The sequence below is a fragment of the Gambusia affinis genome, linkage group LG12 (assembly GCF_019740435.1).
Source record: "Gambusia affinis linkage group LG12, SWU_Gaff_1.0, whole genome shotgun sequence".
NCBI classification, from domain to species: Eukaryota; Metazoa; Chordata; class Actinopteri; order Cyprinodontiformes; family Poeciliidae; genus Gambusia; species Gambusia affinis.
Genome location: NC_057879.1, coordinates 16,276,383 through 16,304,012, shown reverse-complemented (window position 1 = coordinate 16,304,012; position 27,630 = coordinate 16,276,383). Strand labels below are relative to the sequence as shown.

Genomic DNA, 27,630 nt, shown 5'->3' with positions numbered 1-27,630 from the left:
GATCTATGTTTTTCTGTGTATTTATTTCGAGTTTTCCGTGTCTCTGAGTCTCCGTGTTGTCCTGCTTTCCCTTGATTATTCCCAGGTGTGTCTCATTCCCTGATTACCTCCTGTGTATTTAATGTCACCTGTGCCTCAACGTCTCTGTCAGGTCCTTGTCGTATGTATGAGCAAGTGTATTCATGTCCATTCATGTAGCCAGTTGCTACCTGTGTTGAGTCCTGGTTTCTGCTCAGCAGTGCTGCCTGGTTTTTGGACATTGTGTTTTGGATTAAAATCATCATTTCATTTCTGCTTTGGGTCTGCTGCGTTTTCCTCACCACCTACCACACCACTTCCTGACACCTTTGAGTCCTTCTGCATTCCAGAGACATCTAGAATGCTGCTTCAGCGAAGGGAAGATAGGAGCTTGATATAATTTATGTACTAGGAGAACTAGAGTATGATGTGTTGGCACTGATGTGTAACCCTGGAGTGATGACTTTTAAAGTGAACCTTTTCAAGGACAGATATATTTAAACATCCTCCAGCGTTTTTAAAATTATCAAATTTTCACGATCGAAGAAGTCATCATAAAAACTTGCATGTGATATCAATGTTCATAAGCGTCCTACCACCTTACTAACCTATAATCAAAGATACACAATAATGGTTTACGTAACTGAAGGTAATATAGTTACGGTGCTTGAATTCTCTGTATGTGCCTAGAAAATACATAACACCCCCTTAACATAGGAGGGAATAACTATGTAATTGATGAAACAACATCACTCCCACAAGGGTTAATCGGCTGGCAATTTAATAAACAGGACATTTTCATTACTATCCGTATATAACCTAGTTGTTCAATACAATATAGAGTAGTAGCAATGATAGGTACTAATAAGAGAAAAGTCTTTCAGAGAAAAGAGAAAAGTTATTATTTTATTAAATCCATCCATCCATCCATCCATCCATCTTCTTCCACTTATCCGGGGTCGGGTCGCGGGGGTAGCAGCTTCTGAATGTTTATGTTCTTCTGTTTCTTACCAGTGTCACGGTCTGAGCACAGGGAGCGAGGTCGTTCCAAGGAACGTTGTCACCTGTTGTCTCCAGACATGTCTCGTTGTAACTCAGAGGAAAGAAACTTGCAGCCCTCACGTTCCTCCAGTGTAGAACGAGCCCTTCCCCAAGATAAACAGGTGAGTAAAATATACACACCTAGACGCCAAACAACCAAGTAAAGTGTTTTTTAAAAATATTATAAAACTTTTATGCTACTTAAGCATGTTACCTTGTATATTGACAGTCTCAGTAATGGATCTTTACCCAACCAAATCATGTTTGTTGACCAATTTCACTGTCCAGTGGGGAACGTATCTAGTATTAGTCAACTTAGTTGCAGTAGCATTTCTAAGAGTAGAATCACTTTCAAACTGCTAGGACAAAGATTTGGAAAAGAGAGTTGCTGTATCTCAATGTAAAAATAAGAAACCCTGGTCTCATAAGCATGTGTCTGTCTTAAAGAAGAAAATGTAATCTTGTATTTTTTTAATTGTAATCTTTTACTCTTATTGCACTGTATTCTTATTATTTCTGCCATGAGTTGTCACTAATTATATGTATTTGAAGAATACGTGATATTATGCTTTGTGAGAAAGAGTAGTTGTATTATTTTAAAAACAGAACTAGTTACAGACTTAACATTTCAACCACTTTATTGCATAGAAATTGGTTGAAATGTCTACTTTGGCAGTTTTAGTAAAACTGTTGTTTCCTGAAAGTCTTGCTCTCTCTTGCTCTCTTGCAGCCTGAATGGAGCACAAACAGGCCTTCATTTGCAGTTTCCTTAAATAGTAGTCTACATTTCTGTGCTTTTTTCATTTGATTTTCAAACACCTAAAATAATAATTAAAAATGTGAACTTTAAATGATTGTACTTTAATATTTCAGCACCACAGAGTATTGCTGTTAATGCAACCTTGTTGCACTTAAGTAAAATCTCTCAAGAAAAGATAGGAATTTTTAGGTTTTGATTGGTTAGGGCTTGGAAACCAGCTGATTCCACGCAACATCATATTTCTCTGTACTTCTTCACTCGTAATAACACAGTGCCTTCCAACAAAAGGCCTTCTAGTGCCTTTTATTGTCTTAACATTCAAAACTGAAAATAACTCCACAATTAATCACAACTTTGTGTCTGTATATTACATTTTTAAAGGTCCTGTAAATTGATCTGAATGACAAGTCAAGAGTAGCTACTGGATTAACTGATTGTAATTTTTCTTATTTTAGGGTAACAGCTCAGACAGCCCAGTACCGTCCACCTCAGAGTCCAGCACACCCAGCGGCCGACGACCTCTCTCACAAACCCCAACCCGATCTCGCCCTCACATTTCCTATTCCCCTCTTGTGTGTCGCACACAAGCCTCTATCGGAGAGGATGATGATGATGAACAAGGCAGCCCAAAGACCACAAGACGAAGCAAGGCCTCATGGGAGCTCCAAGAAGGAGCTGCAGGAGGGAGGCTGAGTCCGCTTGACACAAACGCGTCCCCACCTCGACGCTACCCCTCAGAGCCTTTCCTGGCTTCACAAGAAGATGACCACAGCCCGGATCCCTCTGGCCCCATGGAGACGTTGACCTTCGAGGCGGCCGTGGCCTGCAGCCTGGGACGCTCAAACACCGTTGGCTCAGCCCACCCACGCTGGCGGACCGGCTGGCAGGTCCCCAACGGACACTTTAGGAAGCGTCTGATGCAGACGGCCTCTGCTGCAGGCTGTGACCCCCTCAGCGACACAGAGGAGGACGACAGGTGCTAGGGACGTGACACACAGCATGGACGAGGACATCGGCACCCAGAAATAAAAGTCAATGAGTCTCTCTTTTTTTTTTTTTTTTTGCCTTGTCAAGGTTATGAGCACTCTGGATGTCGGGCAAATACCCAAAATGACAAAGACCTTAATACTTCCTGAAACTGTAGATGCCAACTTACAAAGAACACTGACAATCAATAAGGTCTATTTCCTGATTTGTACTTGATGATACAGAGTAATAATGCATCTCAAGTTGTCACTGAGTAAAGAAAATTACTGGAAACAATGGACCAGGTCATGCATTTGTGTCAATAGGTATTTTCATTTCTGAAGATGTTTTTAAAAGATTCTGTGTTGCTCTGAAAAGTATTTATCTGTGGGGTGTGTGAATATGTAACTATGTTTTGTTAGAATTTTTCTGTAAATAAATCCTGCTCATTTCACCATTGCCATCTATTAGAACAGGTCAATGCAACAAGCCATCATAAAAAGGCAAAGTGGTACTTTTCCAGGCAATGATATATTAATAATAAGAGATATACTAATAATGCTGGATTTTTTTACTGTATGAATGAATGTGCAGAGGTCAGCTGTCTAATTTCCCCTCTTCATTTTTCTTTTTTGGTATTAAGCATTGTAAGTTCACAAATCTGGGACATGGTTAAAGTAATAGAATATCGTAGAATGATTCGTTTGTGATTTCACTTAATATAATTATTAAATCATGCAATCATCACACCTCAGATCTCAAACTTTGGTCAGTTTTACATCATTTTTAACCGGTAATCCCTTTAAACTGAACTTTTTTGGCAAAAAGACTGTGGCAGAAAACTAACAATGCATATCATGCAGAACAGAGATTTGTCACGGTGAAAAATGCCTCTCTTCCATTTCTGAGCATTAAAGAATCTCAGAATAGTTGAGAGTGCAGTTTTACCACATAATGATCACAAAACTGATCTCCATCTATTATTGTGAACACTACATGAAGACTGCGAAACATGAACTATAGAAACTTTACAGGTACATCATGACATATTTTGCTTCAAAAAAATACACATTACTCTAATGCATTTGCAAATAATGTACAGAGAAAGGATGCTGTTTATAACATTAAAAAAAGGAAAAAATAATAGTCTTTGCTGGCTAGCGTTAAAGATGGAATCTTCGGAAATATTCATATTAAGGTTGTGTATTGTTTTATTTGCCTGACACATAGGTGAAATTATCGAAGCTCTCTTAACCAAAAGATTTTACTTTAAGTTCCAGGAATGCAACTACTCTGTGGGTTTGTATGTGTACAATAGCTGTATATACAAGTAAAGGTGTCCTCAAGTGGCCATTGTTATTTGAAGTCTTGTCATTTCTACCCTTTTATTAAGTCAAGTAAACTCAGACTTGGAGACTTGCTGCTTATTATGTTTATATGCTTTTATTCATATTAATATCAAAACATTATATTTTCATATAAATATGTAACATAATGTCTACGAAAGAAGACTATTTGTCGGGTTATAGTAATGCATAGAAGGAACTACAGAAAGGAACTTAATTAGAGATATGCAAATGCAGACTGTGGCACATATTGATACTAAGATAGTATACATTGATAGTAAAGAAGAAGAATGATCAACCCAAACAAGAGATTTGCTTTTGGTTTAAAATGTTAACAACATATAAACAATAAGTATAAATATTTAAACTTTTGAGGAAATAAAGGAAAAGACAAAAACTGTATGCACATATATGTGAATGTACAGCCAATAATGCTTTTTTTCATAGAGAAAAGTTGTTATAGTGATCATATGCCTATTTTGTTTGTCAATGGAGGAGCAGACTCATAAAGAGGCAATTCAATACTTTTCAGACAAAGTATCAGTGTCGGTAGTCTCAAACGTAAATCCTCAAGGGCTGGTGTCCTGCAACTTTTAGATGTGTCCCTTGTCCTTCAGTATGGAATGGCTAAAGTGCATGCAGTCAGCTCTGGAGAGCTCTGCTAATGAGCTCTGCTGGAACCAGGTGTGCTGAAACAGAGAGACAACTGAAAGTTGTAGGACACCGGCCCTTGAGGACCGGATTTGAGATCACAGCTGTAAGGATTTCATCAGAGATCCTGGGAGAAGAAGTTTTGTTGGTGGCAGCTGGTTTTGCCAGGAGCTTTGTAGATGTGCCTCAACTGTTTATATATTGTTTTGTGGAAAATAATATAGTAAAACTGCTAATGTTTTGCTTATTTAGTAAAAACTACCATACCAGTTAAGTCAACAAAAAAGCCTGTTTTTAGTACAGTATTTTGACTGCATAAAATACAAGAAGACAACATACTGTTTAGAATAAAATTTAAGACAATAAATTCAACATAAAAATAGTACAAAGAGAACTATTTAGATCTAGCCAAGAGTTGTGGTCAAAACCCTCTTATATCATTATTTTGACTGTCAAAAGCTGGAAAGTTTGAGAACTGATGTATTACAGACGCTCTGTTCACTGAATATTTTTTAAAGCTTTTCATAACAAGCCTTCCCTCAGTAAATAATATCTTCTAGTAAATATGACCATACTGTTAAACAGTTTAAAACAGCAACAGGTGTTCCACTCCAGGACGACTGATGGCGGTGTTTCTCATCTGAGCTGGCTTACCATACAGAAGAAGAAAGGGTAGAGAAGAAACCGCTAGCAAGGAAACAAATTGTTTAATGTTACTCACGAAGTTGAAAGGCGTAAATGTTCTTTGAGTCTGTCACTCAGACAGCTCAGTGGGACATCCAAAGTTGCTACTGAGCTATATACTGTATGTAAAGTGGGAGTCTTTAGAAGGAATTAGCGTCACGTATTGAGGAAATCGAGCAGAAAAAGTAGCTATCTGGAGTGCTAACCGCTGTCAACCTCATCAAGGAGAGTTCTTTGTTTTGTTTCTCAGATCCGAGTAATCATGGAACGACGCTAGTTTATTTTTTACTGTTGCCACTTAACATGTTTGCAGGAGTCGACTAAGCATGACAGGAATGTAATTGTTGATATAAACCTGAGTAGTCGATCAATCCTGGGACTGAACTAACATTAGCCGACCCAGAGCAAGTTTAGCAGCATAGTTGTGATTTTTAACGTCGGCCCTGGAAAAGACTGGAGGCACGGAAATATGGGCAACTGTCTGAAGTCCCCAACATCCGACGACATCTCTCTGCTCCATGAGTCCCAGTCAGACAGGGCGAGTTTCGGTGACGGGACAGATCCCGATCTGGAGCCACCTCCTCCATACCAGGTGAGGATCTTCAACCGCTTTCTTGCTCCTTTAATATCCCGAGGAAAGAAAATTGAAAAGGGTTGGCTAGCACATGTTAACCAGTAGTTATGCTACTAGTTGATTTTCCAGTAATTCTGCAAACATGGCGTGTTTATAGCTTCAGTTTTGTGGCCTCATTTAACTTCACTTTTATTCAAAATTACATTGAAATAGGCTAAAATATTATTATGTACCCGCAAATGTAAACATTTCTGTCTGCAATAGCTCTTGCATTTTTCCGTGTCTGCCCTCAGTCTGACTCGTCGGATCAGATGGTGAATATGTGTTTTTGCTTCTTTGTCTGCCACTAGGAGCAGGCTCACATGCCCATGTACCATCCGACACCCAGTCAGGCCCGTCTGGCCACCCAGCTGACGGAGGAGGAGCAGATCCGCATAGCTCAGCGCATCGGCCTCATCCAGCATCTCCCAAAGGGCGTTTATGATGGAGGACCAGACGGTTCAGAGAAGAAGATCAGAGAGTAAGCATTTAGACTATGTTGAAAAATGGATATGAGTTGCCAGACATCACACTTTTGGTTGTATTGGAGACCTCAGTGTGTCTTTTCATACCTTAAAGTTCTGATTTATACATATTTTGGAAACACAAAGTGTTTTCTTTATGACAAAAGCTTTGGGTATTTACACAGAAGGTTTAAACGAAATGAAATTAGGTTGCACTTATGTTTCTTTTCAAATTAGCAGGTTCAAGTTCAGTAGTTATTTGAATTTTATGTAAACATAAATTCCACCTCTCTGGTTTCAGCTTTTTTTTTTTTTACTTAAAGCAAGAATGGAGATATACCAATTTAGGAATTATTTAGGAATCGATAACTGGAAGAAACTTCCTGTATGAATTCAAAGTTTGTGGATTAGGTTTTTACTGGTCAATACAGATTTCGAGTTTTATCTGAGACCTGACTTTCTAATTCTGATTTTAGGTCATACTGTCACATTATGACTTGACAAAATTTTTCACATTTTGTCAAGTTACAATCACAACTTTGAGGTATTTTATTGAAATTTAATAACTTTGATTAACACTTAGTAGTTTACATTTCCTTTTTTGTAATATTTTTGTTTTCGATTATGAGATTTTTTACAAGGATTCCTGTTCTGCAGCCATGTTTGTCGTCTCTTTTAGAGCCACAACAAAAGACATTTTATTAAATTGTCACAATATGTTCTCCTAAAATCTTTGGTCTGATTTTCTTTATTTAATTCTTTTTTCAGGTGTGTGATCTGTATGTTGGACTTTGTTTATGGAGACCCCATTCGGTTTTTGCCATGTATGCACATTTATCACATGGATTGTATAGACGACTGGCTGATGAGATCCTTCACCTGCCCCTCCTGCATGGAGCCAGTGGATGCCGCCCTGCTCTCCACCTACGGACCAACCGACTTCTCCCCCGATGCTTAGGTCAAACTCGAGCCCCCCCCCCCCCGCAGCAAACCCCAAACCTAACAGCTGCCCTCTTGTGGAGTGAGAGGAGTTCAGAGATGTATCGTTTACCTTGCACTTTGGAAATTTAAAAAAAATTTACTCGCCCAATGTTGGCCTTTCATTCTTCCGAGTTCTGATGCTAATTTAAGCTGGTCTTAAAACATCAGTTACGAGTCAGAAACAGTTCCCCTGCATGATTGTGCTTCTGTGTGTTTGTTTCGCCCAGGTTGTGTCATGTGTAGCAGCAGGTTAAAGAACACATTGGAATTGTGGTTGTGTGTGTGTGAGAGCTCTGTGGTAAATGGACGTTTTCACTTGAGCTGGTCTCACTTCACCATAACTTTCCCTTGGTCAAGAAAATGGATTCAAATGAACGCATGGTTTACCAAATTACTGACTCTTAAACTTAACGATTGGAACATGTTTCTGCAACGCTGATGTCCTTAACATGCTCCAACTTAAAAAGGCCCAATCCTTTCGTGGTGTGCAAATAATAAGACATACACTTGTCAAGTCCAGATTCCAAACAATACACATAAATACAATGTAAGTCACTCAGTATAATAGACTGCATATTTGTTACATGAATGTTGCACCAGATGATGTTTAGGTTGTCTGTCAAGGGCTGATTTGTGCATGAACAAGGAGTGGGAACAGTCAGTCAAACTTTAGAAACGCTTGCACACACCTTTCATCTGATCAGAGATTTGCACTTTACGTATAGGACATTATCTAAAACAACATATTAATATATTTACCTTATAACCTTGCACTATCAAAACTTTCTTTTATCTCCTGAGATGCAGGAGTTATATAGCAGATTAAAGATATTTCCCTACTGTCTGTAGTGAGTAAGCCTGAGGATGCATTTCATAAAATCTATGATCCAGCAGTGTGAACGTCTGTCTTGTTTTTCGTATTTTAATTTGGATTTTCCTTTTTTTTCTGTTTAAGAGAAGGGACAGAGGCTTACTTGAGGTAAAGGGAGTAGTTTGACACTTTCAGATCAGGAGTTTCCTGAAAGAGTGGTGGTGTCAGGCATGTGCTGCAGACAAGTATACACTTTTGTAGCAAACAAATAAAAATGAATATATTGACTTGTCAAAGTGTAAAATTAAACGGCACCATCCATCTGTCAGCCAGATGTTTATTAGGATTTTGATTTGTTTGTTCTTTTTTATTTTTCATCCGTGTTCCTCACCGTGTTCTTTAAAAGTTTGAAGGAGTCTTTTCTTGTGCTGTCAGTCTTCTTTTAGAAATTAGTTATTTTAATTGAGATGCACTAATCAGCATTTTTCCTGACCAGTACAGATTTACAGGGTCTTTTGTGTTGGCCTGTGATGAACTTGTGGCCTGTTCAGGGTGTACACCACCTCTCACCTAATGACCTCTAGGGATAGACAGGAGCTCCCACTTTGCCCTCCATGTATAAGCATGTATCGACCCTGGCTATGTGGATGCTTTTTTTTTTTTGGATTGTAAAACTTGATAGAGCTATTTCTTTTGAGCCCTACAGAAAGTTACAGTATGACAGTTTAATGCTAATTTGTGCAATAAAGCATATATCCCTAATTTTTATAAATATGGGCAAAAAAGTGCATCAAAATACACAATATTAGGTGATTTGTTAATTGAATTGAGAGTTCCTAGTTTTGATGCATTTAGGAGAAACAAATGCTTCAGTAATTGACCTGCCAATCATTAATCAAAGCTGATCAAGGGAAAATTGACTGATGGGTGCATCTCTACATCTCGGCAATTTAAGTTTAACTTCATGTGTTTAACATAAGAATCTAGATTCATTTATTAAACACAAATGCTTTGTTTTACTCTAGGTCACTGTAGCAGTAGTTACCATAGTTCATCTGATTTGTAGCATTATGCAATTGGGGTTTTTTTGTGGTTTTTTTGTCTTTTTTAGTTTAACTGTTTTTATTTCACGTTTGTGTTAAATCCACTGTACTTTTAGTACATTTACTAGCTAGCTTGTACACTGTTTTTATGTGCAAACCTGTCCCAGTATTGAGACTTCTTTTGTGGTGGTAAAAGTCAGCCGTAAGAGGTAAAGAAAGACGTAATGATTTCCTCTTGCTTTTCCTTTATTGTTTTTCAGTTTTAACTTTATTCTGAGCATTTCTTGTAATCGTTTTATTTCTGTCCCTTTGGAAGGCTAAGTCCTTGTGTAAACAATAAATTGGAGAGAAACTATTTGTGTTTTTTATTTAAAATATCCACACTCTTTCTGGTTTTAAATTGTACAAAACCAAAAACACTCAATGTCCAATTGGATGAATTCAAGCCCAGGGGTCTGAATTTGTTGCATTGTGATTACAAACCTGGAACACAACAGAATGCACAAATGCTAACTAGCTGAGCCTTTCATTAATGCAATCCTGAAATCTGGCAGAGAAGTGAAAAGCGTGACTACATAATCAGGGCTTCTGTGTTGCACCATGGCAGCACCAGTTTGGAATTTGAATCCCTCATTTTCCATGTTTCTGCTGCTTCTATCCAATATGTTTGTGTATGCTAAGTGTTATGACACACGATTGGTATGTAAGATTCTTCTCAGATTTACACCATAACTTGGTATGAAAATATTACACAGTAGATGTCACTCTTTAAATTTGTGCAAGATTTTGAGATGCATGATTGAAAAATTGCAAGTAGAATCCATTTATTTAGTGCATACTAAAAGTTTGAATGTTCTAACGGTGGTCATGAATTTCAAATGTATTTATTGGCTTTAATGTTGCAGCTTTTGTAGTGATAAAAAAAATCTCAACTTTCTGGCAGAACTGTGGCTATGCCAATCTCTTCTATGCAGAGTTCTTAAAGTTTACCAATCTAGTACAAGATCTTCCTTTTTTGGTCTGCACCCTTTAATTACATTACGATGTGATTCATACTTTATTTTGACTTTGACTCATTTTCCAGATCATGGCAGGCTGACGTGTTTTTCTTTGCTGTTTCTGATCCTTTTCTATGATTTTTTTATTTTTATTTCCTTATCAGTTTGAATCAAGTTGCTAAAGTTTGGGATCTTTACTATTCTGATTTTGGAAAAGTATGGAATTTTGACATGAAAACTGTGTAGGAACCTTTCAGGAATATTACATTTAATTTGTTCGTTTTGCTCTTTTGTTGCTTTTGTGCTCTGTTAAGCTGTATTACATTTCATCATTTAACTGAATTTTAGAAGCAATTCTAGATCTACTGCTTTAAGAATATTTATATGTTGTCATAACATGATGTCTGTATACAAACTTCTAATTCTGCTGAAATCGTTGTAGTCCCATGCTTAAAAACTATTGCTTCAAATTATGGTCTTGTCTTCTTTAAATGCCTGTTTTAAATCATTGAAGAACAAGTTTTTCTTGGTCTGAGCTGTCATCAATGACATTAGGGAGATATATGTAGGCAACATTTATCATTTCTTTCCTCTTCTTACTCTAATAAGATATTTTTTGGGGGGGATGAGTTGCTATTACTTATCTGCCTTGTTTGCACTTCTGTTTATTCTTATTGATATCATGGTTGGTTTCCTTTTTTTAGATTTCATATTGATTTGGCTTCTCCTGAACTCAACACTTTCTATCTGAATACATCTGAGAGTTTTCATGGACAGCAACCAAATGCATATTTAAAACTTGAAACACCCAGAGAGGGTTGATGTAATACATGGGTGTAACTACTGAACTTTTGATAGATTATTTAAAGTTTTACCTTAGAGCCAGCTAAATGCCTTCTTGCTGTACAAGGTCTTTCGAATGTTTACACGTAACTGATGATCAACAAGGACAAAATTCTGAAAATTGTCTGTTCATCACCATAATGACCACTGCAAGATCAAATATACACCATAAAGCCATTGAAAAGACTGTTTTGTTTCTAACATGTCTTTTTTAACTTCCAGTACACTCGGTTGGCAGGGTTGCAAGGCCTGTGTGGTTGCACTTTTCAGATTCTGGCAACACACTGGAACAAACATCAAGTGACTACTGGTTCATATGTGACATGTAAGCAGATTTTGTGCCGTTTCATATGTGGAGGTTTCTCAAGAATGTAAAGATGAAGAATCTGATGTTTTTCTAGCTTAAGAATCATTTAAAATCAGATATTGTACTGAAATGTTGTTTTCCGATGTTACAAAAACAGTCTAAACAAGAGTTCATGGGTATTTCTGGAAATTAATGCATTGTTTGAAAAAAAAAAAAACTCTATGAAGGGTACTGTCAGTCTTATCTTATTAAATGTGTTGGCATTTAATAAAATCTGTTTGAATTAATCAGAAAATAGTTTGGACTACCTCGCCACTGGAATCATTTCAAGTGTTTCTCATGCTGATGTGAGTGAATTTTCATCCCTGCAAACAAAGCATCGTATAGCATATCACAGAGTTTAAGGAACTTTTTATTTGGGTCATTGTTGTAACGCAGTTGCAGTGGTGCCAAGTAACCACAATCATCAGCATGTTCAAAATAGAAATAAATCAACACCAGGATGTTATTTACTTAAAGTTGTGCATACTTTTGAAACAGTCAGTTCTTTTCTTAAGACATTTCTTCAGATTCATAATAATATGACCCTCTTAGTAATTTGTACTTGAACTACAAAACAATAAAAAATAATTTTCTCTCTAAAAATGATTATGCTGGCATGGATGTGCTTTTTATTGTCATCACTGTTTTAAATGCTGAGTGGTACTTTATACAACTGATCTGGATCATCACTGTTTATACATCCCGTGAAAGGTGACGGGAATGGAGCATTCCACTTCTGCTCTTGCTATCTCTGACAGATCCTTGGCATTTAGAATGAGCATATATGCTGGCCTCTGGGAACCAGGAGCTGCAACAATGGTAAGGATGACACCTGTGGAGGCAACAGATTTGAAATTTGCTGAACAATACCCTTGTAAGCATATTTTGTGTGTAAATCAGCTTTAATATTAGTTTTTTTAATTTAATACCATCTAACTTACCATCATCTTCATCTACCCCATCTGGAGTCTGAACAAACAAGGGCTCTGAGGGATATGACTCAGGCTCTTGCCAAACCCAAGTCTCCTTGGTCTTCACATTCAGCTTGCAGATCTACACATAAATTAGAAAAAGAAGTTAACATGAGGACATTTTAAGTCTCTCTCTAAGTTCAAAAAGTTTAATATCTTACCCTGTCTGGTATGAAATGGTTGAGTCCAAGACCATAGGCGTATGTGTAGTTCTTTCCTCCATACCTCTGGTAGTTAATCTGTGGAAACTCAAAGGCTTAAACCCAAGAAAAGAGAAGTGTTAGACCAAAATGAGATTATGTACTAGTATTACCTAAAAATTCATGTATCCCAAACTATGTGTTGGTACCTTGGCGAGGTCCAGAGAAGAGCACTTCAGGCTCCAGCCAGATCATCCCATCAGCATGCATGACTGCTGTGGCTGTGGTGTATGGCAGACTCACAAGATTCTTCCCCTGCTCCTCCTAGATAAAGTCCATAACATGGTTGGTGAGTACTAAAAACACATAACCTTTTACTAAGTGGAAGGAATTTATGGATTTCTGATGCCTCACCTTGTGGACATCCAGAGGGATGACATATCGCCGCACCTCTGGCTGGGGCGCCATCATGGCTGCCTTCTTCACCTCCTCCCAGTTGGCTCTCAGGTTGGCCAGCCACAAGTAGTTGTAAACAAACTCAAATCTAAAAGAACAAGAGATTTATGCTTACTATTTACTACAAATTGCTAGAGCCAGGTTTTTACCACTTTGCAGAGAACAGCTTTTGCTAAAAGGAAAAAAAAAACTTCAATTTTAGATGTCATAGACTCAACAGGGTGCTGGAAACAATTCCTAGAGATTCTGGTTCATATTAACTTACAAGCTGCACTTTTCTGATGTTTGTTTCCTGTTTCAACATAACCCAAACATCTTCTCTTGATTTGCAAACCAGTGACAGTGGAGGCCATTAGACTACAGTGGTAGTCACAATAAATGTTGCCTTAAATTATGCTTTATTGTTACTAAGTAAATCCAAGGCTATTCTGGTTTTCTGTTGTTCTAGTCAATAAGAGATGACACAATACATGTTGCCACCCGCATCAAGAACCTGTTTGAAGGTCTCATATGTGCTTTCAGAAATGGTATTTTGGATACGTTGGTTGCAAGTGACCAGAGTACATGTCTGCTTCAAACACATTTTTGAGACATTCAGGTTAAGCAAAAATTTCTAATTCTATGTAGCTACCCTTTCCATGAGCAAAGGTCAACAACAATGAATCCTTGATCCTCATAGGTGTTGATGTGGTGGAACATGCCAATCGGCGCTCCTTTAAACTTCAGGTCGATGTACTCTCCAGGGTCTTTCTTGGCAACGTGGAAAATGGTCTAGGAAGGTTAAATTACAACAGCTTAGACATTTGGCCTGAGAATAAAGGATAAAATACAGACTGATGTTTTAATTTGATGAAAAATCGTACTCCTTGGCTTTCATTAGACTCGAAGCAGTCCATGTAGTTGGAACCTCGGATGCTCCAGGCACTGAGAAACTTCAGTAGGTTGATCTTCACTGGAGTCTCAACGAAGACAAAGTAGTTTTCTGACATGCCAAAGCTGTAATGGAGGGAAGTACATTTTAACAACTTGGACTTCACACAACAGTGTTGAGAACAAGCATAGAGAAAAAAAAAACTAACACAAAACTACACCCACCTGTGCACATATGATGGCTTGAACCTCTCAGCACTGGGAAACTGAACCACCACTTTGGACTTCTCAATAGGGTCTGACTTATCTAAGGAATGAAAGCTGCTTTGAAGTGTAGGCGGGAAAAAAAACTCCTGTTTTACTTGTAAAAAGACAGGAGAACCTCACAAGAGGCATAAGCAGAAGATTAATATATATTATTAATAATAATATTAAGGAGAAATTAGCATCCTAGGAGCCTGGGGTAATAATAATAATAATAATAATAATAATAATAATAATAATAATAATAATAATAATAATAATAATAATAATAATAATAATAATAATAATAATAATAATAATAATAATAATAATTTAATTAAGTTTGTCCCAAAAATCTGAGATCATGTCATTGGGAATATGCGGGTCCAGGACCCTGTTCCAGACTCCCATGCAGCTTGCAATGAACTCCATGCAGGGGTAAACATTGAGCCCAGGTTCTGAATTTGTTTTAATATGCTGTTCATCCAAACCTTTTTGCGTGGGAGGAATCCTCACAATGTTGTAGGCCAGTGTTGCACCTTTCCCCATGCAGTTTCCAATGTTGTATACAGTACCATCTTGCTCAATATGGGGGTGAGCAGTGATACCATTGATGTTTACAAAGTTGCACATGTCAACCTGCATAGAAAAAATAGCTTTTATGAGCTTTACGGTATTTTAAAGTTAAAAATCCACATGTTTCAAGAGTCATGGGTGGATGGATGGATGGATGGAACTTTTGCACAACTGGATACAAAATAAAGCCTGGAATTTCAGATATTTCTCTATAAATTATTTCTTTTTGAAACCTATACAGAATGAGAAAGTACTGAAATCCAACATTACATTTTTCCAGACTACACAGGAACTCTGTTTTTGCTACATCAAACTTAAAGAAGCTAAATTTCAAACTTTTATCACATCAAAGTCTGCTGTTACACTGAAATACCTTCTTCAGCGTCTCCAAGGTATCAGTGTTGACTTTAGTGATGTAGTTGGTTTCTGTCACGGCATAGAAATCCTCTCCTATAGGGTAAACATTAACCAGGCAGTTATCTGTGACTTCTACTCCTTTAAAATAGGAGAAAAATCTGCAAAAAAGGAAAAAAAATTAGAAATACATTTTAGGAAAGATGCATAATTTTAATATGTCCTACAACCAAAGAAATTATCTATGTGTGCTACCAACCTGGAGAAGATATTCTTACAGGGATCTGGGTAGGCAAATGTCCCAAACTCAGTGATAACCACACGTTTTTCTGTGATGGCTCGGACATATGCATCTGTTCGAATAAACCTAAAAGAGGCAAGAAATGAAAGAAATAAGAACTAAAAATTAATCATGCTTAGTTATGGCTTTTTTTCTTGCATAACAAGACAAGAAACATAGCAGAATATTACTTTGGTTCTAAATAGTCATGACATTAATATTTATGTCACATGGTTTTTTAAAATTTTTGTGCATGTTGTAATCATTGTGAATTCTGCAAATGTGCTGAAGATGACAAGGCTGTGGTTTGTGTTCAAATTCTTACTTCCTGTAGTAAGTGACTTGGCCATTCTTGAAGTCGAATTTATGCATGAGGGCCTGTCCGTCAAAGAGGTGATAGAAGGGTTCATCTCCAACCTCAAAGAGTCCAGGTCCCAAACGGAGAAGACTTCCCTTCAGAAATGAAGGAATTCTACCTGCAAAGTTTTTTAAAAATCTGTTTCTCAAGCACATGGTTAAAAAATACACTGGAAAATCACCAATACAAGAGTGTAAAAACAAACCTGTGACTGTTGCTGGCAGAGGTTCAGCAAGTTCCTCACATGTCTCAAAGATTTTCTTGTAGCTACCAGCTGGATGTTCAAATCTGTTATTAGAGTAATGTCACAAAGAAGAATGTTGAAATGGAGTTATATGAGTAATGTGTGGCAATGCATATAAGGTTTAAACGGTTTCATGCCAGCAGTTTGTACTTTTAAGCCTAATAATAATCTGTCGCAAACAGACAAAATATCCAAATGAGAAAATACAGAAATGATAGAAATGTAGAACAAAGCTTGCCCTCCTTTTGCAATGTACAATATTTGACTTCATCAAAAACTCACCTGCTCACCATGTTTTCCTCCTGAGTAAGTAACACACAAGTGCAAACTGTTTTGAAAACTGTGGGTCACTTCTGAGCTGCAAGCCTCTGATCTTCCAGTGGATTTGGAGTATTTATTCTCCCTGCCAACGTCACGATTGCTGCACTGTTTTGTAAATCTTTCCCCTGGCCAATCATGTCACACCATGAACAAAAATCCCTTTGTCTCTATATCCCTCTGATGGATAACTTGAGGCCTGGCCCCTCTTGAAAAGGATTTATTGAGAATGATGTGTATTGCAGTAAACAATGCTTGGCAAAACTGTTGCAATGGTGCATGTGATTTTATTTTTGTCATCCTCAATAATTGTGTAAGCTTCTGTGTTGAGACATTTTGCAAGATCTTTTTATTTTCATTGTATTGCTGCAGTCAGTCTGGAGAACAGTTTAAAAACAGAACTGAAAGTGAAAATGATATATGGTCTTTGTAATAAAAAACTAAAACTTCTACTAGCTGAAATCTCTCATTGCCTGTGGTAGAAATATGTTCAGATTAAATAAGCAAAATAGTTTTATTTATTTAATAATTTCAGATTAAATAGTTGGTACACATGCTACAATACGACATGAAATAATACTACATTTACTATGTCAGGAACAGTGAAGGATTAAAACGTAATCAGGTTATGAAGTACCATGACTGTTATATATAGTGCTAATAAGATAAAAACGTGCACATTAGTTCTTTGGTTTCCTTCAGCAATACAGGACCTCTGTTCAGGATAATCCAGGTGAAGAGATTAGACATAAAACAGAGTCTGTATTGTTCTGCCAAGGAACAAAAAAAAAAAAACACCATGAGAAAAGCATGTTTTACCAGCCACAGTGCTGTGACGTGGCATGCATGCAATAAGTCACATGCTATTCAGTTTAAATAGTTTGGACAACAAGGTTGCCTAATTTTGCTAAAAACAATCCAGAGCCAAACTATATTTTCTAGATTTGCTCTACAGTGCCAAGCAGAAGTATTCACATCTCTTTTCTAGCATGCACACTCTGAGGCAATACTTTGTTTCCCTGGATTTTGCGAGGGTTTTTTCCCCCAGTTGTTTTGATATTGTTTTGTTTTTACCATTTTAAAACCACAAGAGTCTGATTGTGGTTTTAAAATGCCATTTATTCGCAAAATGGCTTAAGGTCAGCCAAGTGGAAAAGAGAAAAAATTGTTTAATTTGTAAGCATCAGTTTGTGTGATCTTGTTTAAAATTTCTCAATAGACTTATCTCTGACCAGTCTGGTGACAGACCTTGACACAGAAGCCATAGTTGTACTGAAATTAAACTGAATGCACAAGTATTTACAGATGAGCTGTCTTCTCAAGGCTATTGATTCATTTAGATTTTAATTGGGCGTCTCAGAGTAAAAGGGGCAAAACAAATATCAATCCATATACAGTATGTACACAATACTAAGTACCAACTGAGAGGAGGAAAGGGCGACCTCTGTAGGTCATTAAGGGCTATTTATTTATCTCTCGTGCAATATTCATCTTGTCCGCGCCACGATGTCTATTTACATAGCTTGATTAAATCAAGTTAACAGAAAAGAAACGAAACCAAAATAAGAGATTACAATGTATAACTCCAGATGGGTTTTTTGTATTTACGTCCCTCCCTTTTACGCATGCGCAAAAAAAAAAAAAGTCAAGCATTATCCAATATGGCCGCCACGTCCAGCAGTTGTTTCTTCTTCTAGTTGGGATTTAACCTTTGTCCTGCTGGTTATTTGCAAACAAGCCGATTTTAATGCGATACGAATAGGCGCTCCAGTGATTTGTTTCCGCGTGTGTATTTTTTTGTTGTTGTTGATAAAACGGTACTTGTGTCGAAAATGAGCTACACGACGCGGGTGGTTCAGGTGACCAATGTGTCGCCAAGCACAACGTCGGAACAGATGAGGACATTGTTTGGTTTTCTGGGAACCATCGAGGAACTAAAGCTATTTCCGCCAGAGTGAGTTGACTACTTCGCTTTATATTTAAAATTTTAAGGCTAATAAAATGCAAGTACATTTAACTGGGGTCCTAAAAGCTGTAAAAGTCTAGATTTTTGTGCAACGGAAATGTAGGCCCCACGCTCACCAGAGCACATCGCTGAAGCTAACGCTAGCTTCCGATGCTAGCATTTGCGTGAAAGGCTGTTTCACCGCTCTTTTTAAATCCTGAGCAACCTTAGATCCGCTTTCAAAACTAAATCAAACTGAGCATAAATTGCAAAAACAAACAAGCTAAAGAAAAACATAGCTTGATCGGTCAAACATATCTCTCAATTTGTGGGAAAAATCATTTTCTTTTTTTTTTCTTTCTTTTTTTAAGCTATCCAGAGTTGAATGGATAAGAGAGCTCAAAAACTACATCATTTAGGCTGGTCATGATTTGATGGATTACTTAAACAAGGATGCATAGAGATTTTTTTCTAGCATTTTAGCTCATGATCCCTAAAACAGATTGTGCCTTTTTTTTATTCGAACCTATTTATTTGAACAATAACTGCTGGTGTATTAAGGCTGCGTCAGATCTGGTTCATTTAAGACCCAGAAAATCTAGTCTCATTTATAATTGTGGCGAACAACTCTCAACTCAATGGAGGATATTCAAGTATCGCTTGTGATCTACTTAATATTTGTGGAAATACTCTTTTGTGGAATAAATAAACATTTTTCCCCTCAATTTAGATGCTGTTCAGTTAATAAACTGAAACATCACCTCTGTTTAAACCTACAGTGCTTTATAATAAACACCATAGACTCTTAACTCAAACTGTGATTTTCAAAATCTTTTTTATGTGTACAAGTCAGTCTACTGTAAGAAAATGTGGTTATGAGTTGATGAAGAGGTCTGTTATGCAATTCCAATGTGTCAGCGATGTAATTATAAAATTTGAGATAATAGTTTAGCTGTTTTGTTGCATTTTTATATATATTTTTTCTATTTTCTTCATTTCCAGTGATTCCCCTATGCCGGTGACATCCCGGGTCTGCTTTGTGAAGTTCCAGGAGCCAGAGTCTGTGGGAGTGTCTCAGCATCTCACCAACACGGTTTTTGTGGATAGAGCTTTGATCGTGGTCCCGTTTGCTGAAGGTTTGTCTTGTCATTCTTCTTGTGCTCCTTTTTGGATGTCATTATTTGTGAAAAGTAACAATGTTACCAAGTTAAATGGATCCCATTTCCTCAGCTCAACTTATCGTGTTTTATTTATATATAATTTTAAGGAAGATTGATTGAAAATGAAACTCCAGGTTCTTCTGGTTAGTAAAATGGCGTGTAAAGCAGATTTTATGTATTTTCTTAAATCAAGACAGGTAACACCACAGTGCGATTGTTCCTTCTTTTTGTGGATTATATCTCTGGCTTATCTTTTCTTTTTTTTTTTTAGTTTGTCTAGCTTTTAACAGGTGCTGCTTGTACAAAGAAAAATGATGTAATGTAGCAAAATCTGCTTTACACACAAGAACATCCCCCAGCAGCAGGCTGTGCAGACTCCTCAGAGTTCTGAAATAAAGTAGAAAAAAAAGCACATTGCCATATGTACTTTTTCCCCCATATTGGACTATCCACTGTTAAACCTCTCTCTGTTATTTGTGTGTGTGTGTGTGTGTGTATGTGTGGTTTTTGTAGTGAAGAAGGCAAAAGCAGCCCCCTCGTTGATGGTCGTCTGCCTGCCAACAGGGAATTGTAGACATTTGCAAAGGCCAGCAAGCATTCAAGCCCCACCCCCTATTTTGTCCTCTATTCTGTCTCTGCCTGGACTTTCTCTTTCCCTCTTTTTTTTTCTTTCTTATTTTAAGTGGTTTAGAGTTTGAAGATCAGATGTGAATTACTTGTTAGAAGCATTGCTTAACATGCAATGTATTCAACCTCTTAAAGGGCTGCTTGGCCATGCATTGTATTGATGCAAGAGAGTCATACTCAACTCTTAATGTCAAATTTCCTGGGAGACAGAGGTTAAAACAAATGTGTGTTAACCCACTGCTACAAAAGAAGTAAATAGTTTTAATCAAAATCTCTATGTTGTAAATGTTTAACAAAACCCAAATGTGTTAGTGTACAGACATTAAAATAGTTTCTACCAGAAATAGGTTGGGGGGTTTTTTTTTCAGTTAGAGATGCACCAATGAGGTTTATGGCTAATTTGTTTAATATAGCTATAAACTTTAAAAATTTGTTTGATCTTTTTCTGGTTTTGCTTTTCCAATAACTGTTCAGTTTTTCTTTCTAGTCTTGTGAGGGGAAGATATTTATATTAGAAGCTGCAACACACCATGTTTGAGGGCATTAGATTTCTTTTTACTCAGACAAAATGCTGAGAGTTGACATTTTAATTTCTCTTTGGCATTTTATATTAGAAATCAGCATGATAGATTACGTTAGCATTATTATTGGTGCACTCAGCATATATTCCCTTGAGAATTCCCAGCATTTAACTTGGACCTCTAAAACGCTGGCAACAAGCTCAAAATTAAAAATATAGGAACAATTTTTTTTTTTAAGATGTTCAGCTTCCTTGGTACTTTTTTGAAGTACATTTGGTTCTGAATGATGTTCTGTTTTTCTGATTCACAAATGTGTGTCATTACCTTTTTAAACCTGAAAGTTAAATAGCTAATTGGTAAAGAAGCACTAAACAAAGAGTAACTCTCTGTTGTAGTCTGTCTGAACAGCAAACATGAAATATAATTACACCCACTTTCTTTGATTTTAATATCTAACTACTAACCAAAAAATGTCAGCTTCAATTGTGCTACCCACAGTAAAACATCCATATTGCATATTATAGAAGCACTCAGGTATGAAAATTGCTAGAGATTACATGTAGCATGTTCAGGAAAAGATTTAATTTTTTTTTAGTTTCTGACCTACAGGTCAACATATAAATTGTCTGATTTCGGTCACCAGCCGGTTTCTCTGTGCATCTCTAGATCTATTAAACTTTGCTAAAACAGCATATATACAAGATGCTTCAGGAAAAATTCTTCTACATATTTTAAATATTCTACATACTCAGTTTAATGCTTAAAAACTGAGTATTTTAGCATTAGTTGTGGCTGAGGAACCGTTGAATACACTCAGACACATTCATGCTTAAAAGGTTGACCTTGAAAAGGCATTCGTTTTTTTTTGGTTTTGTTAGAACCAGGCATCTGAAACATCAAAGTGGCTTAAAATAACCCTATTCTTTCAGTGTGAGCTAAACCTGGACTTCAAAAAGGGTAACTCTTTTCATTTACTGGATGCCTGATGTCACTGATGATAAAACTCCTGTTGTTAATTGTATGAAATATCCACCCAACATGACAATGCTGGTGCAATATTCTCTTTTAACAGTGGTCTTTTTTTGTTTTGTTGTTGTGTTTTACAGTTCTTTTTCCTGGCTCAGCCAGTCCTGTATACCAGACCCTGCAGAAAATACCATCCAACAGTTTTGTGTCCTGCAGCAATTTCTCTCTCCAGTGTGCTCTTGTGTTTAAATGTTTTCCCTGTTGTGTGTCTGAATTTAGGTCATGTGATTTCTGTGAATAAGTTGCATTGGGAATAGGTTGAGACAAATGATAATGAGGTGTTTGGTAATCATGCGCAATATAAAACATAAAACTTAGAGGTGTTGTGTATTTCATGTTAAATTGATAGCTTTTAAAAAAAATAATAATAATCAAGACTTCATCCCCTGCCAAGGTGTGGTTAAGTGATGCAGTGTTGAGGTAAGGATTTTTAGCCTATGATGTACAGCAGGCACGCTACCTACCCTGAATTTTATCATTTAGTCTAACCACTTAATCATTCTGAAATGTGTTTTTGGTAAGTAGACACTGATAGCTTTTTTTTTTTTTCTTTTTTCTTTTTTTAGTTTTCCTGCCAAATCCTTAAAATTCTCTCTGTTGTGTGTATCTCGATTTTTCTCTGTGTGCTTTTAGTAGCGAAGCCGCCAGCGTGAGTCGCTTGTTTCAGTAAGCATCTAAATGAAAATTGAGGGCACACCCAACTGGAGAAGCCGATGTGCTTGCTAACGTTTGGTTCATGACTTAAAAAACACATTCAGGTGATATATTCTTGGCAGTGTTCATTGGAATAGTGTGATTTATTCCAGCAATAGTTAAGTCACTGCAATGATTACTTTTTGAATTAGGAAACTCTGATCTGTAAGTGACCACTTTGTTGAACCTAATTTGAAGAAATGCAGTGAGAAGACTTCTTCTTTTTTTTTTTTCTTTTTTTCAGAACGTCTTCTGTGAATTTTCCAAATGTGTAGACTTTCACTCCTAATGCCTGTTTTTTATTTTGCTGTAGGATCTATTCCTGATGAGGCTAAGGCTTTGTCCCTTTTGGCCCCAGCTAATGCTGTTGCAGGGATCTTGCCAGGCGGAGGCCTTCTCCCAACACCGAATCCCCTCCCAAATCCAGCTGTAAGACTTCACATCTACAGACTTTAACTAGGACATGCACAGTACTTTGCTAGTGTGTTTACACCTCTTGGCATTTTGCGGATTATAACCACTGACTTTAATGTATTTTTGGAGGATTTTATGCACAGTGTAATGCGTAATTGTTGAATGGTTTTAAATGTTTTACTAAATGAAAGTCGGAAGAAGTAGGACACATTTTAAGCCTAAAAAATGGTTTTCTGTTACATAAAATTATGAAAAAATGCATTGATGTTTGCGGTGGCACTTTGACAAAATGTGAAAAGTACTGAGAGACATAAAAACATTTTAACCAAAGGACTGCCCTTTCTGTTCCACCTTTTAGATAAGTTATATTTCAGTGTTCTCTTTGTTGCCTAATTTGTAATTTTTAGTAGCAGTGATCGAGCTGCTTGGAGGTCTGTGTTTTGCTACATGTAGGTACAAACACTATTTATTAAATTTTTTCAGCTTGGAGCCAACCCCTTTGGTCCTCCAACCATAGACCCAATGGCAGCGTTTGGATTTGCTGGACCCAATATGAACCCACAGGTGAAAGCTTGACGCCACTTAGTTCTGCTACTGTTTTCTCAAAAAATACTTGAGAGTTTTAGACTATCTTCTGTCTTCTTCCAGGCTGCTGATCAGTTGCTAAAGATGATGACAGATCCAAAGTAAGTGTGCGAAGACGTCAAAATTAAATGCATAGAAACGATTTGGTGTCGCTACAGTGGTTAAGTGTAAGCTCTTTTCTCTGATTAGATTGAACCCGCTGGCTGCTGGTTTGAACCTGAGTGCGAGCCTGAAGGCCGATGCGTCAAATAAAGAGATTGAAGAGGCTATGAAGAGGGTCAGAGAGGCTCAGTCACTCATTTCTGCTGCTATTGAACCTGGACGTGAGTGCTGGAATATCTTCCTTTCACTTGCCTTGGATGTTTGTTTTTTTTATACATTTATTTATAAATAAATAAGCTACACTGCACTAGGAGACATCTAAGATGGATATGCTATGCTTCTTTCAGATAAGGAGAGCAAAAAGAAACATTCTCGATCTCGATCCAGGTCCAGAAGAAGAAGGACCAGGTCGCGTTCAAGACACAGGTATGGATGTTATTGAGACAAATAATGTAGCCGGACCGTTTCTCCATGTGTTGACTAATAAGTTGAATCGTTTGGATCGTCAGTCGCAGGCGAACCAGGAGCAGATCAAGACGCAGGTCCAGCTCGAGGAGCAGGCGGCGTTCCAAAAGCCCACGCAGGAGACACACCCACTCCAGAGACAGGGGCAGACGAACTAGAAGCAGATCCAGGTGAGTTCCTAGTGGGAGAGTTTCACCGGGAGCCCGCTGTGTGACATGAGCAACTTGTTGGTGAACTGTGTCATCGATTTATCAACAGAGACAGGAAGAAGGAGGATGTTAGCAGGAGGAGATCAAAAACGCCTCCTAAAAGCTACAGCACTGCCAGAAGGTCACGCAGTGCGAGCCGGTGAGTGAGATCAGAACCCGCTTAGTTTATTACCATAGAACTTTGTTTCCTTGAACACCGCATGGGTGTAGATTATTAGAATGGAGCTCTAAGTATTATTGTAATTAATATAGAGAACATGTGTGATAGTAAATTTGATCAACATTTTAGCTTACACTACCCAGCCCCTGCTGTCTTTACAGGCATACAGTATAATTACTACCTATTGTTCCTGTATTAGGCATATCCGTGTGAAAACATCTCCTCGTTAAGCAGGTGTGTTCTTAGACAGAGCAAAGCTTTGTTGCAAGCTTGTCTGTTAATTGGAACATCTGTTCTTTACCTGCCATCTGTGCTATTCAGATTTTCACTAAAAACCAGGAACTATGAGAGTCTTGCTTTGTACTATTTTTAACTTGAGCATAAATTTCACCTTATGATTCCAATTAAGTGAAAAAAACAAAAAACTGTCTAATTCTATTTAAGACTGCTAAGATTGACCTTGTCATAACATTTGCTAAGATTGACTTTAGCAATAAAACAAACATACTCTAAATTCAGTGGTAGTTTAACAGTGCATTACACATAATTATACTTTTTCCCCCTATTCTTTGCAGAGTAACACAAATATAACGCCGTGAAATCAGCCTGGTTAGTCAGGCTATCTGCTCATAGAGCTCATGGTTGGTTATATTTAGGTCTCCTTATAACTATTCTTGTTTTCTTTTTTTATTGTTTAATCAGAAATGTTTCATAGCAAACAGGAGAAAAGTGTAGAAGCCGATTTTCAGCCAGCTGCCTTTTGGTGGATAGCAACAGGAGGTCAAGGCTTTACTCACAGATAATAATTTGGTTTAAACCAAAGAAGGAAGGCATTTGTAACAGTTTTGAAACCATACATTTTTACCTTTGTACACCTTTCTTATACTTGGACTTATTTACCTCTTTATTTGCACGGTGGATGACAGGGACCCTTCTGATTTACTCCACAGGAGGCGCAGGAGAAGTCGCACTGCCAGCCGATCCCCAAAGAAGTCTCCTAAAAGGAGAGTTTCTCCCTCTCCGTCCCCTCGAAGGTTAGTGTACTGTGATGTTTGACAGGTCTTCTTGACAGTCTACAAAAATATTGCAAAGGTTGGAATTTAAGGGCTCAATAATTAGATACAAATGAAATAAGAAACGGGGAAAATGTTTTCATTAATAAGATGTTATTTTTCATTCCATGTTTCCTTCCCTTTGTGTCTTTCTCTTTCTTCTGTAGCATTTTTATATTTTCAAATCAATGTAAATAACTGGAAACTTTAGGAAGTTGACTATGGAGATGTTCTTTTTGCATTAAAAAGGTGTAAAATCCCTAGTTTAATCATGTCAGGTTTCATTGCATGACTACACTAATTTTCCTTAGAATTATGTGGCTTGTGTTGTAGTTTGATTGAGATTTTCTCTTTACTTTGTACAGGCACAAGAAAGAAAAAAAGAGGGACAAGGAGAGAGAGAGGGAACGCAGGAGTGATAAGGAACGCGTTCGCGAGGAACGAGAACGCTCTACTAGCAAGAAAAAGAAAAGTAAGGACAAAGAGCGGGAGCGGGAAAGAAAATCAGATGGAGACAAAGGAGATATTAAGGTTTGTTTTGTATCTGCAGAAACATTATTCTGAAACTATGGGAATAAGTTTTTCTGTTAGCTTGCATAGAAAACATCCAGAGACCCAATGTTTTTTTTTTGTCTTTTTTTTTCTTCCTACAGATCACTAGAGATTATGATGAAGAGGAACAAGGTTACGACAGCGAGAAGGAAAGGGAAGAGAGGAAGGATTCAGACGACTCCGCCATGTCTCCTCAGTCTGTGGAGGGAAACGGCTCAACCCGGCTCGTAAAGCAAGCCAAAGTTAACGGCGCTGATGATCGCCACGAAGAAGACATGGATGTCAGCGACTGAAAGCTGCTTCATCCTACTGTATCCACTTACTTTGGTTAGAAACATTCTTCAAAATTTCCCCCACTTGGGTAAATCTAAAATGTGAAGTGTTTGGAAAAAAAAAAACCTGTTTATCGTACAGAAACAAGTCTGTCGTTTTGAAAATGTATATTGCAGCGTTGTTTGCCTAATAATTCGTTTTTCATTTATCTTTTGTCAATAGTACTCATTTATTCCTTGCCACCACAGATGTAATTAGTTTAAACTGGAAGTAGGTTTGCTTTACTACTATTGAGCTTGTGTTTTCAAATTTGTTGCTTTATGTATTGTATCTTTTTTTAGTGTTGTGGTGTATGCGTCTTTCCCTCTTCTTCACAGAACAGTTGCATCTTGCTTCTGACCTCCAAGTGTTTTATCAAGAATTTCTTTTATATAATAAAGCCTGTTTGAAGAGCTAAGAGTCAAGTTGTCTGTTTTCTTCAGCTTTCTTTCTGTCCAAAATTATAAATGTTAGTTTACTAAGTTACTTAAAAAGAGAACATATTCTTTTGTACCTGACCAAAGCCGCCTTTAAATGATTTCAATGTTTCAAAATATCCCATCTGTCACGTAACTGCTTTTCTAAGTAGTTTGACTGTAAAGACAGTCAATTTTATATAATGCTTAATAGTTGGTTTATAGCTACATTGTTACAGTAATGGATCAGAATCAAACACGGCATAGCAAGAGTTTAGTGATATTTAACACAAATGTGTTTTCCATGTTAAAAATGTGATTAATTGGAATGCATTAAGCTCTGAATTCTAAGGTGTGAAGGTAAAATGATTTCAAATAGAAACCTTTTTTACTTTTGACTGAGGTGATTAGTAATTATATGTACAATGTAATATGGTGAAATGCTTCTAATTCAGTAGTTAAAAGTGCACTATCCATTTTCAGATCAAGGTTTTATTGAGTCCTTTAGCTTTAGTCACTTAATATTGGCTTTGCTTAAGAGTTAAAAACTGCAATGTAACTTCATTTACACATGCAACCTTTGACCCAAACAGCACCACACTGTTTACACGACACTTACTTAAATCTAGCTTTCACATAAGATACATCACAGTTATGCCTCTTGGTTTAAATCAGATTTATTTTGTATGAAATTACCAATGTTACCACTAGTTGGCAGTAGAAGTAATGTGGAGGATTTAACCAGAGCCTCTTGTATTTGAGTAGAAAGAAACTACAGTATTTAAAATATAAATAAAAATGTAGTTTTTGTCTCTAGAGCAGGGGTCTCAAACTCCAGTGCTCGAGGGCTGCAGTCCTGCAACTTTTAGATGTGCCTCTGCTGCATCACACCTGAATAGAATAATTAGGTCATTAAGGCTCTGGAGAACTGATCTACACAAGGAGGAGTTAATTAAGCCTTTTCGTTCCAGTGTTTTTTACCTAAGGCACATCTAAAAACTGCCGGACAGCGG

General features: G+C 37.2%; 4 protein-coding genes across 9 annotated transcripts in view; 3 read left to right on the top strand and 1 right to left on the bottom strand.

Annotated features, from left to right (window-relative positions):
• Positions 1-4,144, top strand: part of LOC122841125 (voltage-dependent R-type calcium channel subunit alpha-1E-like) — a 65,133-nt gene extending 60,989 nt beyond the window's left edge. For all 3 annotated transcript variants that reach the window (XM_044134161.1, XM_044134160.1, XM_044134162.1), the window contains 2 exons: positions 1,033-1,181; positions 2,275-4,144. In XM_044134161.1, coding sequence (XP_043990096.1) covers positions 1,033-1,181; positions 2,275-2,802 — 677 coding nt within the window. In that variant the 3' untranslated portion in view covers positions 2,803-4,144. The remainder of the gene's footprint in view (positions 1-1,032; positions 1,182-2,274) is intronic.
• Positions 4,145-5,390: 1,246 nt separating this feature from the next.
• LOC122840836 (RING finger protein 11-like) lies at positions 5,391-9,733 on the top strand. The gene is made up of 3 exons (XM_044133568.1): positions 5,391-6,058; positions 6,391-6,560; positions 7,312-9,733. Exons 1-3 carry the CDS (start codon positions 5,936-5,938, stop codon positions 7,499-7,501), a joined length of 483 nt encoding a protein of 160 aa, XP_043989503.1. The 5' UTR covers positions 5,391-5,935; the 3' UTR covers positions 7,502-9,733.
• A 2,182-nt stretch (positions 9,734-11,915) lies between these two features.
• On the bottom strand, positions 11,916-16,506 carry rpe65a (retinoid isomerohydrolase RPE65 a). The gene is made up of 14 exons (XM_044134199.1): positions 16,343-16,506; positions 16,022-16,104; positions 15,784-15,934; positions 15,438-15,545; positions 15,198-15,339; positions 14,740-14,887; positions 14,231-14,312; positions 13,999-14,131; positions 13,767-13,906; positions 13,094-13,223; positions 12,889-13,003; positions 12,701-12,795; positions 12,510-12,621; positions 11,916-12,400 (listed from the first exon to the last, which is right to left on the bottom strand). The coding sequence occupies exons 1-14, from the start codon at positions 16,351-16,353 to the stop codon at positions 12,255-12,257; spliced, it is 1,596 nt and encodes a 531-aa protein (XP_043990134.1). The 5' UTR covers positions 16,354-16,506; the 3' UTR covers positions 11,916-12,254.
• Positions 16,507-18,026: 1,520 nt separating this feature from the next.
• Positions 18,027-26,614, top strand: LOC122841095 (serine/arginine-rich splicing factor 11-like). 4 transcript variants are annotated; one of them, XM_044134110.1, is made up of 12 exons: positions 18,027-18,332; positions 19,326-19,459; positions 22,664-22,779; positions 23,248-23,328; positions 23,413-23,450; positions 23,539-23,672; positions 23,799-23,877; positions 23,961-24,086; positions 24,175-24,264; positions 25,236-25,319; positions 25,703-25,809; positions 25,991-26,614. In XM_044134110.1, the coding sequence occupies exons 1-12, from the start codon at positions 18,211-18,213 to the stop codon at positions 25,996-25,998; spliced, it is 1,119 nt and encodes a 372-aa protein (XP_043990045.1). In that variant the 5' UTR covers positions 18,027-18,210; the 3' UTR covers positions 25,999-26,614. The 4 variants fall into 4 exon arrangements, with proteins under 4 accessions (XP_043990045.1, XP_043990043.1, XP_043990044.1 ...); XM_044134108.1 differs by having other exon boundaries at positions 25,703-25,868; XM_044134109.1 differs by lacking the exon at positions 18,027-18,332 and having other exon boundaries at positions 22,291-22,779; positions 25,703-25,868.
• The last annotated feature ends 1,016 nt before the right edge of the window (positions 26,615-27,630 follow it).

Coding starts and splice junctions, on each gene's coding strand:
- rpe65a (XM_044134199.1), bottom strand. Junction 14,313..14,739: donor GATTCCTCCCACGCAAAAAG/GTTTGGATGAAC, acceptor TTCATTCCTTAG/ATAAGTCAGACCCTATTGAG. Junction 13,907..13,998: donor AGTCTAATGAAAGCCAAGGA/GTACGATTTTTC, acceptor TAACCTTCCTAG/ACCATTTTCCACGTTGCCAA.
- LOC122840836 (XM_044133568.1), top strand. CDS start 5,936: ATGGGCAACTGTCTGAAGTCCCCAACATCCGACGACATCTCTCTGCTC. Junction 6,059..6,390: donor AGCCACCTCCTCCATACCAG/GTGAGGATCTTC, acceptor GTCTGCCACTAG/GAGCAGGCTCACATGCCCAT. Junction 6,561..7,311: donor TCAGAGAAGAAGATCAGAGA/GTAAGCATTTAG, acceptor TTCTTTTTTCAG/GTGTGTGATCTGTATGTTGG.
- LOC122841095 (XM_044134108.1), top strand. CDS start 18,211: ATGAGCTACACGACGCGGGTGGTTCAGGTGACCAATGTGTCGCCAAGC. Junction 23,673..23,798: donor TGCTGCTATTGAACCTGGAC/GTGAGTGCTGGA, acceptor TGCTTCTTTCAG/ATAAGGAGAGCAAAAAGAAA. Junction 24,265..25,235: donor AGGTCACGCAGTGCGAGCCG/GTGAGTGAGATC, acceptor TTTACTCCACAG/GAGGCGCAGGAGAAGTCGCA.